Below are 21,027 nucleotides of genomic sequence, written 5' to 3'. Positions count from 1 at the left end.
CCCTTCGCATAAAACGTTGACGTTAGCGAAACGAGGGGCCAGCGTCGTTTTAGATTCTGATCGGAGCGAGTATGTTAATAAGCATTTTTATAAAAATATCAAAATCGAATGTAGCCATAAAATATCTTTAAAAAAAAGGTTCTTTATTACGATCATGGTGTACATGTTTTGGTTTCGAATATTCGACTCTTGATCTCGTACTCTGAGAAAAACCAACGATTCATAAATATCAAATTATACTCATATCAATTAAATAAAATTATATTATTCTGATAAAAAATAAATATTTGACAATACAGATAAACTAAAAATCGGGACGTCCACAGTGTATGTACACGGAGATAACAATTATATTATGTAATATTATGATTTAAGTCAATATGAAAGATAATAATATGTATTTTAGGACATAATATATTATAATATAGAAGTTATTACATTATTACTGGTATTAGGTATCATTATAATTATTATTATAACTTAACAGGACCGTTTGTGATTTTAGGGTACCACGGTCGTAAATGACCGACAGGTCAGTGTTCCGAGTTAATTGATATTAATGTATATTATCGTGCATAATACATATTATAGTTAAACGAAGTCTGGTGACAAAGTAATTATTTTCGCTTACATAGTCAATATTATGGTCATAAATCGTTTAAAACAAGTAAAAAGTCAACCGTCTTTTTTTAATGAATTGGGAAATATTAAAACATATTAGATACACGTGCCTAAATGTGTGTGGTAAGCTCAGATGAAGTATATTAATTATCTTTACAAATAAATAAAATTGAAGTATCCGTCTGTATGTCCGAGCTAATCTTCGAAACGGCTAAACCGATTTTGACGGGATTTTAATAGACAGGTAGAGGACTTGAACCGAAAATTATACATTTGCTCCACAAAAAATAATTCGTATTGGGCATAACCCATCTGCGCCAAAATAAAAAGGTACGTTTTTATCGACTTCGCTTTTGCACGAAATTTACTCGAGTATACATTTTACAGTAATAATGTTTTAAATCATGTATAGGTAGGAACATAATAACGTACATACATATATATTTTTTTTTTAATCAATTTTTTTTCAAAATTATACTAAATATAATGCATAATTTTTTTAAATAACATTTAACACACATTTTTTTATGATTTTTTTTTTTTTTGACAAAGCCCAGTGATGAAGGCTACTTTTTATCCTGGAATTCAACCCCCATAATATGGTGACACGGTGGCACACACATGCCTTAAATGATCCTTAAAATTCTAAAATTATTATAATTTTCGTTTATTTTTAGTTGCCTTTGGTTAGAGGTTATTCAGAAAAAAAACACACATAGTTATTATTATTACATTTTGTTGCCAACGCGGTCAAAAAAGTCTCCTTTTAAAAATATCATTATTCTGTTTGTTTTTTGTTCTTTTTTTCCGGATGAAATAATACTGCAGCTATACAATATTATAATAAACGCGAAGATTGGTTAAGAATGGGTGTCATGCATCAAATGTAGCACAGACGGTGACATATGTGATATGTATATTATTATACATTTATGTGATTAATTCCAAACAAGTTTGCGCGGGGTCAATGCAAACAATATCGCCATCTTATAAGCAATTTTATCACAGTAGTTAGTAATAAAAGGTTTTTAAAACAAATTCGTTTTAAATCTTTGTTTGATTAGTTTTAATGGATATTTAAAACGAGACTTATAAACTGTGTACGCGTATCAATATTCCATATACTGCAGCGGTGTGGTACTGTGTTGAATTTGAAGAAAAAAATGTGTGGATAAAAATTTGTAATTTATATATTGATCTCGACAAATGCGCGAGATATAATATAATATTTGTATGCATAGTTAAGAAAAAAATACAAAAGACATTATATTATTATTCTCGACTTTTCTCGGTTAACTGATGTACGATTAAATTGGTTCAAAATCAAAATTATAAACTGAACATAGTTTTTATTTATTGATGTAAAAATACTATATTGTTTAAATCATTTAAATCATTGTATTTGTTTATTACCAAAAAAGTAACTATTAACATCAATTAGCTGATTATACTTTATTTGGAATACTCTAAGTAGTAATAATGATATATTTTTTAGAATAATAATATTACGGAACCCATTAAAATAATCTTATTATAATAAAATAATTTAATTATTTAAATTTAAATTTATTTGTTATTGTAAACACTTCATGGAAATTAAAAATTAAAATTTTAATTTTTTCTGAAAAATCACATGAATTTTAATTATGACTATTTTGGAAAATAAAGTTGAAAAAGTTTTGAACAAGGACTGTGATACACGTATTATTATTAATTATGCTACATTATTTGTGCATTGGTGGAGTCACAATAATATTCATTATATGACGTGGTCATTCCGTATTTTCTAACAGATAGCGCTATGATATCAATTGAAAATTTCCTCGAAACATGTTTTACCAATACATAATATTGACAAAAACCATTATGTTAACTTCAGGCATGGGGAACCGTTTTGAAACTTGGACACTGAACATAGATATGAACAAAATGTTAATAATTAATATATGGGGTGATTTTTTAAGCATGCTCGCCCTATTTTTATTCTTAAATTATGCATATTTCAAATAATGATTTTGGGAATTTTAAAATACACTTGAAGACCACATTTTCAAATCCTTGAGATATTTGTACCACTTAAGGATGATCCTGTGACAATATAAACTTCCGTTTTTCAATTATCAAGCAGATGTTTTTTTCTGCGAATTTCGATGTATCTAAATCAAAATTCAAGCGAGAAGTTTTTGAATTATATAACTTCGTGTACTAAGGATAATATGTCTATATAGTTATGGGTTGTATAGATACGGGGGGATTTGAAAAAGTTGATAATTACTATTGATGTATCGATATAAATTATTTGTAAAAATGATTCAAGTATAATAAAAATTACGTCTAATATTACATATAGTCATATAGTTTTTTAATTTTATATAACCATTTTTAAGGATTATTATCCTTAGTCTAATAATTTTAATAACTCAGAAACTACTCATTAGAATTTTGGATACATCAACATTTTCAAGAAAACCATTCGCTAAATCATTATCAGTAAAAAAAGGTGGTTCTCATTTAAAAAATAGAATTTTTTGCCATAGCTAGGATACTCTTTAAGTGGTATTAAAAATATCAACAATTTGAAATTATAGTATTTAGCCATTTAGGTATACTTCAAAATTCTAAAAATCAGAATAAATAAATATTAAATTATAAATTTACTATTAAAGGAAAAATGGAGGTAAACATAATTAAAAAATCACCATGTATAGTATGTGTTCTGCAGTTAAAACGCGTTAAGATATTATACACCATATTAACACGTTCAAATTGAGCATTCGTATTTGAACAAAATATTGGAATATAGTAAACAATTAAAAAACAATAATAGTAAAAACTACGATCACTTATGAGTTATAAATTGATTTTGACGCACACTTCACATACGTACAACACTTTACCACATACTTTGTACCTATATTATATTTTGAATTGTCGTTGAGTGCTATTTGTTATGGTAGAACGATCTTCGGTACATCAAAAGTGAACGAACACATGTATATTTGTGAAATAATCGGTTTTTTTCTTTACCCGATGGTAGCCTACCGTTATATAAATATAATTATGCGTACAACCGATGAGGGAGACAAGGGGTTAAGGGTTGTGAATAAAAAAAAACTTCTGCAGAAAGTCATCGTTGAACTGCTATCGCCATAGGTGATATTTTCTATGATATAAGATCATTAACCTTGACGTGTACGTACTACGAACTAAAATATTATATTTAAATATATTTAATAAAGTACATCTTAAACCATGGTAAGTACCAAAAAGTAATAATTAATATTATTATAGATATGCGTAATATATTATAATAGACCAATAAACATACAAAATTACTAACATATCCGGCCAGCATGCACATTCCTAACTTAACACCAATATGGTATTAAACAAATTGACGTAAATTTTATTTTGCACTCGGTTATACTGTGTAGGCATTATGACTAGCAGACAATAGTTACTTTACCTATGAGTTTGGCAGAGGATTTTGGCTGACGACAATATATTGTATTATTGCTTACAGCACTTTTGAAACACGTTTTGTACGGTTATTATATAATAATATATTTTAATATCACTCGTCTGTCTCCGTTTATGGAATTTTTCCAATATAAATTTCTTTTTATTATCTATAGAGGAATGTTCCAAATTTTAGATGTGCAAAGAAAACATTTTAAAATTAATTTGGAATTCTATTTGACTCCTGAAATATTGGACGGGTAGTGTTTCTGTTTCATAAATGTCGACAAACACAACCTAATAACTAGCTGATATTAGACATTTGGACTATTGTGTCACACGGTTAGATCAGAAACATTGCTGAATATTATACATAATATGATATTATGTACAGGATTATTCTGATAACGTGCGGGCATAAAAAAAATATAATTTAGTTACAGATATAGGCTGCCCCTTTTCTGGCCGTCTTCTCATTAAAAAAAACTGATGACGCTCCGAAGTGAAGTGTAAAATTTCATATTATATTATTATTTATTGAAATAAACGCCAAAGTTGGCTTATTGTAATGTTTGGTTAGATCATTAGGTATACCTAATGATAATATTCAAATGTAGCACAATAGTTTCGATACAATTGGCGTCTGGCGACGTAAATATTATTATCAATTATTGGACGCAATGGATGACAGCCGTAAAATGTCTAACGACGCTTAGGTAACGGGCTGACTATATGGTTTGTGCGCAACAAGTGGTCGCGCGCACACACAAATGCGCCGTGCATCATCTCTAGTATTATTTTCCGAAGATCAACAATATAAGAAATGAGCATTACGTGGAAATCTACTGAAAGCATATTATATTATTCTGCGGGTTCCATGTAAAGACTTTTCGTCGTCTATTTAACGGATCGTGCACATAGGTACGTGTTATGGTAGGTACCACGGTATAGATAACTGTGGTAGGCAGGTACCAATATGGCAATACCACCGCCGGCGTGGCGTAACCTATACCTATTACCAGTGTTGTGCATTATCTAGATAATTTTATCTAGATAAGTTATCTAGATAAAAATATTTATCTTTTTATCTTATCTAGATAAAATAAATATACACTATCTTTTTATCTTATCTAGATAAATAAAATAGTTATCTGAGAAAAATTATCTAGATAATTTTTTTTGTGAGAAATAAATTTTCTAAGTTTGTTTTGCTATTTTTATTCGATTTTATTTTCAAGTTATAATAATTGTAAATATTTACACGTCGACTATTTTGAAAAATTTAACTATTTTGTTAATTATTAACATGATAATTTTTATTCAGTTATTGTTTAGTTATCATTTTGAATTTTAATATAAGGTATTATTAACTGATTAATGATTATAAATAAAATACTTTTAAAAAGAAAAAGTTTTACTATATAGTGATTATGTTTTGTTTTTATAAATTATAGTTAGGTATTAAGTAATAAACAAAAAAAAGCAGATTTTACTTATTTTGTGTCTCCAATAGTAAAATAAATCATAATCTTATACTTTATTATTATTATTTTTTTAATTCAAAGGCTTTGATTACAGTGATTATTAGCCTAAGTTTGCATCCTAAATGTACTTAGAAAATATTAGAGAAAAGTTCAAATAATAGAAAAAAGAGAACAAACTTTATATTATTTCATTTATAACGAAATTGCCATTTTACAAATGCAAGCTTTAAATTATGTAAGTTTTTTTCAATTATCTGTTTTTTATCTAGATAAATGTGGTTATCTTTTATCTATTATCTAGATAAATATTTTAAGTATTATCTATTATCTTATCTAGATAAATATTCAATGAATTATCTGTTATCTTATCTAGATAATTTTTTAGTTATCTTTGCACAACACTGCCTATTACATAATAATATTATTATTATTTTTTTTTTATTGATCAAATTAATATTGACAACAGAAGCCATCAGTTTAATATTATTATTATTATTCTCTACGAACTTCAGGGTAGATAGAACTATTAACATATAATATTATGCGCGTTAATATATGTTGTATAATTAATTATTGTTTTACAGCAATGCACCCACGGTTTCAAATGATCTGCAGAAATCTTATAGGTATATAAATCGTTGATCCTCATTAATATGTCATTCTGTTATACCAAACTTAACAAGTATTTCGATGGCAATAAAGACTCTAATACTATAATATACAGCAGAACAGACAGCATTACATTATACACGAGAAGAGTATGGGGGCCAGATCCACCAATATAGCTTAAATCAAAAAAAACATTTTATGAAGTGATGTTTTTTTTTAGGAAAAATTTATACACATAATAATATTGTTGTTTATATTCATAAGAAAATGTATTTATTTCATTGTAATAAATTCATAGCAGTAATAACGTAATATTATTCAAATTTGATATAGGTACAGCACATATAACTATAATCTATATAGTAGGTAAAGTAGCATTATACACAAGACAATCGCAGATCTCATCGTCGCTTGTTAAGATGACGTTTTTATACCGACTGTTTTCATCGGTATAAACATATCCATTGTCCACGCAAAACAAACAAAACAACATTCAAAAGTGGTTTTAGAGTGAAAACTCTTATAAGAAAATGTATAAGTATAGAGAGAATTCAAAAACAAATTTTAAGAGACAGCTTCATCGATATTTTTTAAGTAATAGTTAAAAAAATAGTCAAAAAATGTAGAAAAAAAAGATTTTTAAAACAACCTATATCTACCTATATTTAGATTTTAGATTAATACAAAACTCCGACTGGGTTGTCTTCAAAATATTGTTCTCTAATATACATTTCATTATAGGTACCTACCTATGTGTTTTTAAGACACTAAAAGTCTAAAACTACTTAATTTTTAATTACTTTTCGTTTGTTTGGCACAACCATGTTACATTTTATTTTTCATTTCAGTCATGTGCTGAATACACAATATGATTTAGTAAGGTGCAATAATTGCAACCGTAACAGCTAATATCATATATTCTCATAGTATTTAACTCACAAAATATATATAGGCGTAAATAGACCTTTACATTTGGAGATAATTATAATTTCAACAAAAAAAGGACATTTGAATACGTACCAAGCACGTAGTAATTATAATACGTTATACGATTTCTGTTCATTTGTCGACGTCGGGAAACCAAAACCATCGACCAAGATATTAATTAATCGTATATTTAATTATAATATTGTAAATAGTAATTATATCTACCTAATAATTATTATTATAGTTATAGTGCTAATTATATTATAATATTATGACTTATAATACTTATAATAATTTGAATAGTATAGTTAAAACTTGGCAGTGGTGGCGTGAAATTGTGGAGGCTTAGAAGCATATTGTAAATTTTAAATATTTTTTACGCATCATTGAACCAAAATTAGCAACAGGGCCCATTAATAATTTTAATAATTATAATATTTGCCATGATATTTGTGTTGAGGTCTTACGATTATATATATATATATATTTATACACCCATTCACCCACCCACCCACCAACCCACCCATTTCAGACACGAAGCAATTGCTTCAAATAATCCTCTAATATCCCGCCGCCACTGATGTCTGCAGTGAAAGTTTTGGTCGTTATATTTTTGCTTCCGCAATATTATTTCCATCGCCGCATTATCGCGATTTACTGCGTATTCCAACTCAGAATATTATACACTCGTCTGCGTTAAACGTTTTAATTACTTATACGTTTCCTCATCGTCGTTTGCGCGAAACGTCTAAAACGCTACAATATTATTATTGTGTGTACGCCGCCGAGTAATATTTTGAACGCATAATGTCTACTACACACACCATGACAATAATATAGTTTAAATTAATTTATAGCTCTGCGATGGTAAGTCCAAACATTTTTTGTACAGACTAATATAATAATATTAATATTGATCATAATATCATACAATATGCGACATGTCATTGTACAAGAATCTTTATACTGTGGATGCGAACCCGTCGGATTTGTAACATAATATTATTTTGTTATTATACGTTTGAGTCACGTGGTATAAAATAATTTTATATTCTAGTGCGGGATGTGTATGCATTAAAAAATATCAAAATATGCCACATAATATGCAATAAAAATCGTGTAAATAAGCGAGAAAAAAAATGTTTAATTAGGTATGATATTGTGGTAAAAAATGCACAATTTTTATTTGATAATTAATATTATTAGCTTATACATTTATGAGGTATTAAAATAATTAAAAATAAATTAAACAACTTGTAATTGGGTATCTAATTTATAACCTCTTTTTTAAAAATATTTGCTTCAATATGAAATACATTTTGCATTTTGTTAAAAAATGCTCAAATATGCAGTAACATACAACAACAACAAAATGTCCATTGTCTTCGAACTATTATGATTCGTAAAAACTACTAATGGAAATACAATGTAAAGGTGCTGAAAAGGAAAAAAATATACAATTGCATAAAAAACCGTGCTCTAATTATAATGTTATAATACAGGTGATTTTCACGCAAGAATTTTCATAACATTTCTAAGATAGTTTTAAAAATAAATTGAGACAGAAATCGGAGCAATATATTTTATTTGATTTTATAGAAATTATGTAATTAGTAATTATTAAATCCTGTTCAGATAAATGAGTCTCACTAGCTTGAAAAAAATCTTCTTATGTGCATATTATAATACACTCCAAATAATAATTTAATATGAAAAAAATATTTAGTGTAATCATATCATAACACATAATCGTTAACGTTTCTCAAAATGTTAATCCCCACTAGGTTACTATATTAAAGACGCGCAGTAAATACTAAAGTTCACAGTTTTGTTTAATATTATTATTATTATTATTAATGACATAAATCGGGTATTAAAATCACAAATAATATTAAATATTCAGATATTAGTAATTCAGGTTATCCATTGGAGCCAAAGTAATACAATCTCGTGGATTTATATCCGAAACGCTCACTAAGCCGGTATTTTGATTACATTTTTTTGAAAAAAACTCCAACTTATTTATGTATATTTTTTCTGGTCGTTTTAAAATTATGCACAAATTACGAACCTTTACTGTATAGGAATTTACGTGATTTTTTTTTCAGTAAAACGAAACACATTTTTTAAAATAGGCCATATTTTATGAAATAATTTTAATCTCATCGGTTTGTTAATTTCTAGATCAAGTATACATTATATAACAATAATAATATTATATTAGGGGGGACGAGGTGGCCGAGCGGTCTAACGCGTCGACTGCGGCGCTGGCAGTCGCGGGTTCGACTCCCGGCCACTGGGCGGCATTTTTCTTCGGGCAAGTCACGGTGTCCGGAGAACAAGTGCCGCCATCCCCCCACCCCGGGGCACGGCAGAAACCTACGGGTGCCCCATTAGAAATTCTGCCAAACACAACACACACGTGTACCAACCTACCCAATATAAAACCTACCAAACCTACCCAATATAAAACCTACAGTACCCTCCCCACACCCAATGGCCTATGTTGCCGCGGGTTACTCAATAAAAAAAAAAAAAAAAAAAAAAAAAAAAAATATTATATTAGCAGGAACCCTGGGCAGGCGTAATAATATTCTATTGTGCAATATTTCCAAAACGTAACACGTCATTTATTAATTCTTGATTAAATTCTATATTATATAGATTCAATATATAATTACTATAATTGCGTAATTTGATTATTTACCACAGAGTATATAAAATACAATTGTACGTCATATTAATTGGTACTGTACACAACTGCAATACAGAATCAAGCGTTTTAGTGATTTATGTAATTATGTATAGTATGTTCTTGTAATATTATTATTAAATCAACTATTATTGAAATCCTCTGGTCATACGTGAATAAAGGCCAACAGGTCCGTACCACCTTTGCCGCGTTACGTCCATTTTGTAGCGTTTGTACAACACAACAATGCGTTATAGGCACCGTCGTTATTATGTAACAATATCACGATAGAGTGTTAGGGGTGGGGGGGGGGGGTCGAGTGAGAAAACAATAAGGCGGTCTTAAGGTTTAGTTTTAACGCGTCGGACGTCCCAAGGGAACAACGCAGATGTTTATCGTGCTGAGGTTTTGCTGTGTAGATCGTGCCTACGATAATATTATTAAACACGAACACGGCTAGGAAATTATATAAGACGTATATAATTGTTTCCACTTATGCCGAGGACTGAGATTGAATATCAGTGCTCACTGCTGTTCACATAGGTAATGCTAACAGCAATAACTATAGACAATTTTATTATCGCCTGTATTTGTTTACAAATATTTTTTTAAAAATATAATTAACGAATACCATGGACCAAGATCAATACTTTTTATACTTATCAGTCAATTCAAACTATGACAAAAATACGAATAGGTGCAATTTTTGTGGAACTGAACTCTCAGTCAACCACATAATTACAGAATTCCTGCAATACGTAAACGAACTCAGCAGCCTAAAGACACAGCACTCAGATCTGACGTGAAAAACACCTCACAAATTTTAAAGTCCTTAAACAAAACCAAATTGTATAATCTAATTAAACAAAAAAAAAAATGTTACTAATAATGGCCATTATCGCCGATGATAATTTAGAACAATAAAAAAAATACGAATAATAATAATAATTAGTTATGATAATATTATAATATGTATGTATACTTATTACTTACTATATTATAATTTCACAGGTGTTGGGAACCGAAGCCATCGACGTCACTGAAGTTTTTATTCGGCTGCAAAGGCGACAAGTGGTGTACAACGTCGCTATCCTGATCTTTATTACAGTTCTTTTGATATTTTTCGTACGAGGTAATCAAAAAAATAACAATAATATATTATTATTTATTAAAATAGACTGATTGTATTGGTGGTTTGAACTTTATTTAGTTCATCCCTTCGTGTACAGAAAACTATCTAGTATTCTACAGTAGTTCTTATTGTAGTTCTAGTCTAGACTCTAGTTCAATTATAGGAGGATAGCAACATTCGGAAAAAATGTATGACGACGTCGTAAAACGTCTTGTGATACTTCGTTGGTATAATATTGGAATCAAACTATCAACCACGTATAAGGGTTTAATAAAAAAAAATAAAACAAACGATTCAACCGTAAAATTAACCCACCACAAAAATATAACATGAATTCTAATGAGGTGTTGGACAAATTAGAAATAAAGGCATTTAATGCAAGGCTTGAAACCGAAATTATTTTTTTCATATTTCGATTTCTGGTTTGGTTATGGGTATTCATTTTTTCCAATTTTGATTTCAGTTTTGCATATTGGTATTTATTTTCCTGTTTTCGTTTTTGGTTTTGAATATCGGTTTTTATTTTTCAAATTTCAACTTCAGTTTTGATTACCTACCGGTATTGATTTTTTCGATTTTGTTTTTAATTTTGGTATCGATTTCGGTTTTGACCGGTATCCAATATCGGTTTCAAGTCCTTGATTATTATTATATTATTATAATGACAAGGGATTGAAACCGAAAATATTTTTCTGATTTTGATTTCGGTTTCGGATATTGGTATTTATTTTGTTTTTTAACGGTTCTAACCGGTATTCAAAATCTAATATCGTTTTCAAGCCATGATTTAATGTTAACTTTGGTTAGTTTCAGGTTTTTGTTCAGGGGATGGGAGGGCACTGCTCATTGTATTTCGTTTTTCCACTTTTCCGACAAAATTTTTAAATAATTTCACGTATTTTTGTTCACACATTTGTTGCTTTCCTGCACAGATGTGGACTCCCTCACATACGATGATATATATTATAAAAAAATACAGTAAATACTTATAATAAAAAATACGTTTGAAATGCATATTATTTATCAAGACCCCCCCCACCGTAGAAAAAAATATTGTAAATCTGCCATTGCATATCACTATATATAATATTATAGTATATACCAGTACATTACCCTATGCATTTAAATGCACTCAAAATATCTACCTCCTCTGTCCCTTAACATTTCAAATACCCTCACAAGTCACCATTAGTCATGTTTACCCTAACGACTTGTTCTTATAAACACAATTTTATTTTTACGCCATGATTATTATCATATCATGCGTAGGTATACAGTTGATTTCATTGTAGCTCATTTGTACGTTTCCAAAACACCTAGGTATTTAAATGACATTAATATATTTTGTATTACCTACTGTTTTAAAACTATTTGACATAGAATGTTAAAAAACCCTTTTTATACTATACTAGAATATAGTAATCAAGTTTACGGGCGCTACAGTTTGCTCAATCAATATTATTGATGTCGGACACAACTAATAATAATTATATTGTGGGTCTTGCCTCGGCAAAAGCCGGAATACCTACGACGACGTGTCGACGTTACTCAAGTGGGCACTTGGCGTTTTGTCAGTTCCGGCTTTTGCCCTCGACTTATAATATTACCCTGCAACACATCCACGTGAGCAGTCTTGACGGTTTTCGTGTTTCCACAGTGGGTTTGCCGAGTAGCAGTGGCGGCGGTCAAGTGTCCGTCAGCAAAACGGCGTCGACGATTGTGAGGAACTCAAACGCCGCGGCCTCCGCCGTCGACTACGCCAACGGCAGCGGTTTGCCGTTCAAGACCATTTCCGTCGACGCCGACCTTTCGTTGGTGCATGCCGCCCCCACCGATCCGTCGTCAAACATGACGGGTGAAACATTGCACTAAATGTCACACGACGCTATTATATTTACATATACCAACTATACCAGCTGCCAAAGTCACGTATATTGTATACCTTCATACCACTTTACCGCAGTCACGCGTATCGTGTACCACAGTGTAAAGTACTGTTACCACACTGTATAGCATGTCCCTCTCCCAAGATACGCGCATTCCACGTTTTCCGTTTTCCGTCGTCCGAAATTATTTTCCACCACCGCCTTAGAGCCTGCAGAGAAAACCTGTGCGACCCTAATTTGGGTGGTGACTTGAGGTTGACAAAGGCTGACTTATACGACACACGTCGTTTCTGTTCTCCTCGACACTGATCGTTGGAACTCGTTCCTATAATATGTTTTTATATAACACCGCAGGTGTAATGCCCGTATACACAGTGAAGTATGTGTCTCATATAAGACATGTTAAACTATTCCTTATGTGACACATTCATTTACTACGCATATGGACATAATGTACGTATATGCATAAAGTCAATGTATGTGCCACATAAGACATAGTTTAACATGTCTTATGTGACATATAGGTACATGATAAGTTTATTGATAATAGCATCAACAAGTTGGACATAATCGCGATCGATAATATCGCATCGACATTTTTTCGTTTAGAAATCCAACGGAACGAGCTTATTCGATACCGAGAGGTATAAAATATTATGACTTATGCCTGTCGTACAATATAGCTGGTACCTAATACAAGTACGCGGGAGATGGTATTTCGTGCCAATTTAATTACTTGTAATTTGCGCCACCAATAGGTACATTTAAGCGTGTATATAATTTGCGCCAAAATATAAAAATTAAACATGTATTTTGCGCCACATCTAAAAATTAATTTTGGTAATTTGTGACACGACAGAAAACGAAATGGAATACGTAATCTGCGCCACACTTTCAACTTTAATTGTTGGAATTTACCAGCAGATAAATTTACTGATATCGCATCGGAAATACGATAATAGGTACTAACGCGTGCCGGATATAATATTGTTGTATTCTACTAATAATAAGTAGAGGCGAGATCGATTGCGTCTAATCTAATAAAAATTATCAACTGTCAAAATATCGAACAATATTGAACAGCATGATATTTACAGTTAGTCCAATATTAATCGAAAATATATTAATAATATATTTATTTTAATATACATAGCGTATGTATACTTCTTATATAAATTTATTAATTATAATTACAGTATTACTGATTTTCTATTAAAATAAACTTGATAATTTAGTTACTTATTTTAAAGTGGCGCAAATTACATAGGTACATTTTTTTTTGAGGGGAGGGTTGTTTTGTGTGGCGGAAATTACATACGCCATACAACCTAGGTACCTACCCATAATTGTATGTGTAAATATAATTTGGAAACTTCGTTTCCACGTGTGCAGGATATTGGATATAATAATATATTTGGGGGGAGGGGGATGGGGGAAAGACGTCAACAATAATTGTTTTTATTTCGAGTGTTATATTTTATTTTCAGCCTCGACTCCGAAAAAAAATAACGTTCCGATCATTCTGCCGAATCCACCGGCGGGTGAAGATATGTACGACGTGGCCATTTTCAATCCAATGTATCCCATCGTCGACTACCCCAAAAGTAATTTAAACTATATACGACGTGTGCACAGACGCACGCTGTATAATATGTAATATAAACACGGCATATTAATGTAGTTGTATAGAGTATATTATAATAACGAGATATTTTATATTCACTCGAATGTGCATGCGCAATTTTGTAATCTAAAATACAATATGTATATAAGTGCGTGTATTACTAACCTACAATGATAATGTACGTTTGCGAGTTTGGTTTGGATTTTTCGGATTCGTATGAAATCGCATATTATGCACATAATATCATTATACACGCAGTCGTGGGCATGCGGTGGCACGGCGCAATAATGGCGTGTATCGAACTTTCCGTTTTCATTATAATAATAATAATATCATATCATATATATATAGGTACAGAGTCGCGTATATTATAGTAATACCTTTGGGGATTTAGGACGCCGATCGATCGAAAACCACCGGCCGGGTCCTATAGGTACAATAGTGCGGTATGTATAGGTAATATAAAATCCGACAGACCTCTACGCTTGTGCATAATATTTATATTATTACAATATCAATAATACGTGTGTGCGACACAATCGCGTTAAAAAATTCGTTGGCGAAAACCGTAAGGCGACGAAGTCCGCGTCGGACATTAATAAATTGGATTTATTATAACGCGTCGCATAAAACGTCGTTGCGCGACAATAACTATAATAATAATAATATTCTCTCGGCACAATAATTATTAATTTTGCATAATATCGGATTGAACAATAATAATACTATATATTGTTTGGTTTCGCGAGGTCATGAGAGGGCAAACGTCGAACACAAAAGATTAGAGTTTTCGATAAATTCCGTAACGCCACGCCAAAAGCAGCGCGTTCCGGTATTTTGTATATATATATATATATATATATTTCCAGTGCATAAAATGTTCTTATTATAAATTATTATTATTATTTTCTGTTCTATTTTAACAACGATTTCGTGCACTGGAAAAGGTTCAATGGACCGCAGTCGAAGGGAGTTTTATTTCGTATATTTCATGCAAATGCACTAAGAAAAATAATTATCACGTACCGGTAAAAAATAATAAGCACACGTACCGTTGAAATTAGTCCGTAATAATTATGACGATAATAGCATTAGAACTTTATGATTTTCACTCTATGGCCTGGTATAGGCGGTACACATAATTAAAAATATGTTTGTATATCATATTTTATATTATACTATAATAAAGGCGTTAGTATGAAATATACCTGTAGTGTTGAACTTGAACATTTTCAGAGGCTAATTTTGATATAATCCCACCCCGCAGCACCAATAACCCGATAAAGACGTTCGCTGAAATATTTATAACAACCTATCATAATATATAGTTATTACTGAAATAGTAAATTAGGTACAGCTATATAGTTAATACCAAATATTATCACCTATTGGCGTTCTCACTATTGACCTAAAATTTACCCACCCACAACCCCTTAAAAACCTCAGAGGCGGCCGCCTCTCTGCAATTACGCCACTGTGGCTATATAATATAATATTATTATACAAACGGATTTCATCAGCATGGCCTGTACGACAGTAATAGTTATTCATTAAACGATATCATTATATTATACGAACGTACACGATTTGAAAAAATCCAAACTCAACTTTTGTCGCACTTTAAACATCGATTATAGAACAATAGTTATACTATTTTGTAGCTGTTTATTAACATAATAATATAATAACTACATTTAAACGCAAACCGATTGTCATGGACACTCGTGGTCATAATAATTATAATATTTTATAATACTGTCCGTTTGTCCGTGAGCAGCGTGTCAATCCCTTTAACAACATATTGTTGCCATAATATCATTTCCGCCACCACTTACAATTTTTTTTACGATATTCACTAGAACGTCACGCGCCAAACTGTAAAAAAAAACCCCCAACTGGGTAATACTATTTTATTCAGCAGGTACTTGTATCCAAGGCTGCGAATAAATATAACGAGTTAAAAATTAGTTCATTATAACGAAGTTGGACGACGGGTATTACTTTTCTTTCATATTATTAATAACATTTTAATGTTTAACCCTTAATGTTTAATCCTCACGAGATTTTTAATAAAGTTTTCGGGGCAAAATATCGAGTTATTTTTCATTTAGTGCATTTTTTTAGTCTACCGAGTTAGAAATATATTATATTACTATTATATAATATATACGCACTCAGGTAGTTTGGTTTTTTTTTTATCATAATATTCATAAAAAATATATTTCAACAACGTCAACAGATTTCGACTAAGTCTTATTCCTTTTGCCCAAACATAAAAGTAAATAATTACGAGTTAATTACCGATTCGTCAATTACCTGCCTAATAAAACAATTTTATAACTAATCCTGACGGTAAATGACGTTAATTTACCGACGGTTAATGATTACTAACACGCTGTACATGGTTTTATAATACTGTTACGTTATTATCATATTAGTTATTATTATAACATAATAGAAATTTTAAAATTTATTATACGTAGAATGATTAATTTATCACACACACGTTGTATTTTATTTTTGTCACTAATGCACAATTTTACTGCACAGGCACTTGCCTACCGTCTTTTTGTCAAAACGTCACGTCCACCTTACCACAGTACCTGTACACTATACCTTACAAGCCAGAATACGTAATTATTATTGCAAATTATTGCCATCAGATACGACTCGAAAGAGAACATAATTGAAAAATGTGTGGTTATGTGCGAGCGCAACGTGACCAATGATGGTTAGGTTAGGTTAGGATCATATTATATTGAGAAACTACTGTCAGTTTTGAGCGTAATTCAATATTATGTGTATTTTCGTACAGTTTTCAAATTTAGTACGCGCATCAAATTGTTGGCGGTTTTGTTTATTCAATTTCGTTACATTATAATATCCTTAAAACACTTTCCGTTCTATGACGACTTACGTCTTACGTACAGTACCTACCATCTTTGGCTCGCGGTACATTAGCGGCTCACGACATGATGTGTCGGCGTCCAGCTTTACCATGGCAGATAAAATATCAAAGTTGTAGTCGTTTCCATAAAACGATATTCTGAAGACCGACACCGCGAGCTCAAATATAATATAATATGTTCTCTTTCGATTCGAATTACGATTGGATTGTACTTTGCTGTCGACATACGAACGTGTATTAATCAACTAAACTTGCTTCTATGGTATAAAAAGGATCCCAGAGAGCTGATAGCGCTGGAGTCTGTGGTAAACGTCCGTTGCTACGAGCTGACGGCACTGTACTTTTGTGCGCTTCTCGCGTCCAAAGGCTGTGGAAACCGCAAATTGAAGCCTTGTCAGTCGCTTTGTAAAGGTAAACAAATGTATACACTAACAACTACCAATACAATATATACCTCCTGCAGGGATTTCTTTAAACGCCCGGTCTCTGTGGATTTTCTGGTTTAAAAAAAAATTATTTTAAAGAGTATTCAACCCTATATATTGCCTAAAAGTATTTTTTAGGTTTTTCATCATCTTCTTATTCTTTTAATAAAACAAACCATAGGTACTTAACTTTTTATTATTTTAAGTCATTTTCAATCAGTTTTTATTTTATACATTTCGTAGTTATATGTTTGGATAAAACGTGCAAAAAGCCAAATACCTATAGTGTATAATAAGCATTTCAATTTTAGATACCTACGAGGAATAATGATTCCCCGCGTAATATTTTTGTATTAAAAATAAGGAACAAATGGTTCGTAATTTTAATGTTTGCTTTAGAATGTGAAAATTAAAATGAGTCTATCGAGTCATTTTGAACAGAAACTTAAATGAACAATCAATTTCAATAATAATAATACCCTTGGTTCTTATCCTAGAATCTCAAGATAGGAATAGTAATCGATTATACGAAATCAGTATATCTCCGCATAAAAATATATTACTTATTTAAAAAATATGATACTACAATAATATGGTAAAATGGATTTCACGCGATACGTTTTTAAAAAATCGCATTGTCTATAAATAATAATAATGTATTTTATTTCCCACGTTTCCTCCACGGTGCGGGACTGGGGCGGCGGGCTGTTGAATTCTAAACAAACGTTTTGATGGACACTTATACCTAGGTATATAATAACTGTCCGTTTTTTAAACCACAGAGACCATTCGGAGCTGCGGTTTCTTCTTTGACATATTTGAAGCGTACCACGAACATCGGGAGTGCACACAGTTCCCAAATGATAACAACAACCCAAACACGTTTTGCATCGGACACCGGGAAGTACTCAACGTCAGGAAAATGAAGCTCAGAGGACGTGAGTAACAAAACGTTTACTATAATAATATATTAGTAGGTGTGGGTACATACCAGTATAATATTATAATATTATTATTGCTATACCCATGACAAGGGTCACGTGATTGTTTTCCAACGTGAGTTAGGTAAGGTTATAATAATATTATGAGGTCGCTTAAAATATACGACACGAACGGCGAACGCTCTGAAAATTATAGTCACAATACTGCTACAGCCTACAACTGCTGCATCAGTTGTATTAGGAGGTATATTGCGTGGCTTGAATATTAATAATATTAATTTAATATTATAACTTTTTTTGGTTCCGGTTCAAGCTTAGGTTTTCGTAATTAAATTTATTATATTATTCTGATTTCGATTTGCGAAAAAATATATTTAAACGTTAAAATGTAGGCATATCGGTTTCAATGTTTAAATAATATTAGGAAAGAAAAGTGATAAAAATCCAAATTTAACGTTATTATGTAATAAAAGTTCCGAACACTGAGAATAATATTATAATTTGAAAAATACGTATATATGGTTTATGAAAAATAATAATAATTAATATTTACCAATATATTTTCAGGCGTTTGACCAGGAATTTTTTTAGGGGGTATTTAATTTTATCATTAAATATAACATGTGAGGAAATGCTTTACACGCACTCTCCGTGTGTAAATATCAAATATGAAATAGAACCATATGATAGTATACTGATAGTATATAATATGACAACACATTTAGTGGAAATCTGAATCATATATAGAAGGTATAAATTGTTTTGTATAAAATATACAACCAGTGTGTTAACAACGTTCGAACACTTCCCTGGCCACACCACTATTAATATTATTGTTTCCAAACATTAAGATGACCAAATCACCTATTGTTAATCCCTAAATCATCTAAATTAAACTATACTCAAATTACCTTCCACGTCGACGACGATAGTCGTTTTATTTATATTTTTTAGGTATACGATTTTCCGTACTATAACAGCTGATTGGAAAACGTGTGCATAGTAATTTTAATCGCGTAAATAAAACAAATATTATGTCGTGAAATCCCTAGAGAAAAACGATAATATTATCTCACTGAGTTTTCAGTTAGGGTATAATAATGTGTACCTACTGTACCAGTGTACTTAAACCATTAATCCGGCAAAATGCACAGCGAGACGAATTGAAACGTTTAGAAATTAATTATGGGTAGGTATATAGCTACAACTTACTATATACTGCCGTGTTGTATAAACAATTATGGAAACGGTAAGGTAACAATTCATTGCATTGAGATTTGGATCTAGTCCGTTACGGAATAGTTTTCCTACTTTAATTAATGTCGTACGAACAGAATGTTAGGGCATTTCCCGCAAACCCTTTCCTTCGTCCGAATTTGTACAAAAAATGAAATGGAAACGCCATTAGCTTGGCGGTGACGACTATAATAATAATAATATGTCGGTTAACGAAATATGATAAAAAAAATGTCGTTCGTATAATATATTTTATTATTATAAGAAATGGAATGCTACTATAGATATAATAATTCTTATGCGAGGAAAATAATCGAAGAATCGTAGACATGCAGTTTTTTGGGTATATTATATTATAGTGCAGTGGAAAAATATATATTACCGTGCTAAGTAGATTCTGTTAGAAATTTAATTAATTGTTTTTTGGTTTTGTAATTGTTGATTTGCGTTTTTATTGTGGCAATAAATATAGAACGCTACGAAAAGCGGATTCTCGAAAATCGGTTGGGAAAAAAAGTTGTACCCAGCACAAAAGCATAATAATATATCTGTGTTAATATATTATTTATTTTTTAACATAAATATGTTTTGAGGCTGGGCACAGCTGATATTCTATTTTTCTAATCGATTTTTTCTAACAAATTTTGCGTAACTTTTTCGTTGTTACAGTTACAAAAAAATAATTCTTTTATGTCTTATGATTCATAAATTTTCCTCGAAGTGAAAAATATCGAGTAGTATTACTATGCTTATTAACTTCAGCCAAATCAATTACAATATTACTTAATTAAAATAAATCACATTAATAATAGCTGATACGTACCAACTTATAGTTATATGCTCGTAACTGGTATAGGTAGTTCATAAATATTATAATTTATTTTAAATTATTTCGTATTATTATTATAAGAATATCCACCGGTGTAAAATTTATTCAAGTACGGAAATATGTTATGATAACAGTAATATATTTTAATTGTAAATTATTATTGTTTGTTATCGATCATAATTATAATTATTTCTCCTCAGAGTGAATGTATTAAAAAAAGGTAGATACCCGCTTTCTATTCCTATCATTCCTGA

The 21,027-nt window shown here is 30.7% G+C and overlaps 1 protein-coding gene across 1 annotated transcript in view; it reads left to right on the top strand.

The window, feature by feature from the left end:
* Positions 1 to 21,027, top strand: part of LOC132942791 (atrial natriuretic peptide-converting enzyme) — a 114,217-nt gene that overhangs the window by 52,468 nt on the left and 40,722 nt on the right. Inside the window, exons 6-11 of the mRNA XM_061011437.1 lie at positions 10,804 to 10,924; positions 12,582 to 12,779; positions 14,298 to 14,414; positions 16,985 to 17,067; positions 17,615 to 17,753; positions 18,550 to 18,705. Of these exons, the coding sequence (XP_060867420.1) occupies positions 10,804 to 10,924; positions 12,582 to 12,779; positions 14,298 to 14,414; positions 16,985 to 17,067; positions 17,615 to 17,753; positions 18,550 to 18,705 (814 nt within the window). The remainder of the gene's footprint in view (positions 1 to 10,803; positions 10,925 to 12,581; positions 12,780 to 14,297; positions 14,415 to 16,984; positions 17,068 to 17,614; positions 17,754 to 18,549; positions 18,706 to 21,027) is intronic.

This window comes from Metopolophium dirhodum, chromosome 4 (assembly GCF_019925205.1).
Source record: "Metopolophium dirhodum isolate CAU chromosome 4, ASM1992520v1, whole genome shotgun sequence".
Classification (NCBI taxonomy): Eukaryota; Metazoa; Arthropoda; class Insecta; order Hemiptera; family Aphididae; genus Metopolophium; species Metopolophium dirhodum.
Note: the sequence above shows the minus strand (reverse complement) of the source record. Positions and strands in the feature narration are given on the sequence as shown.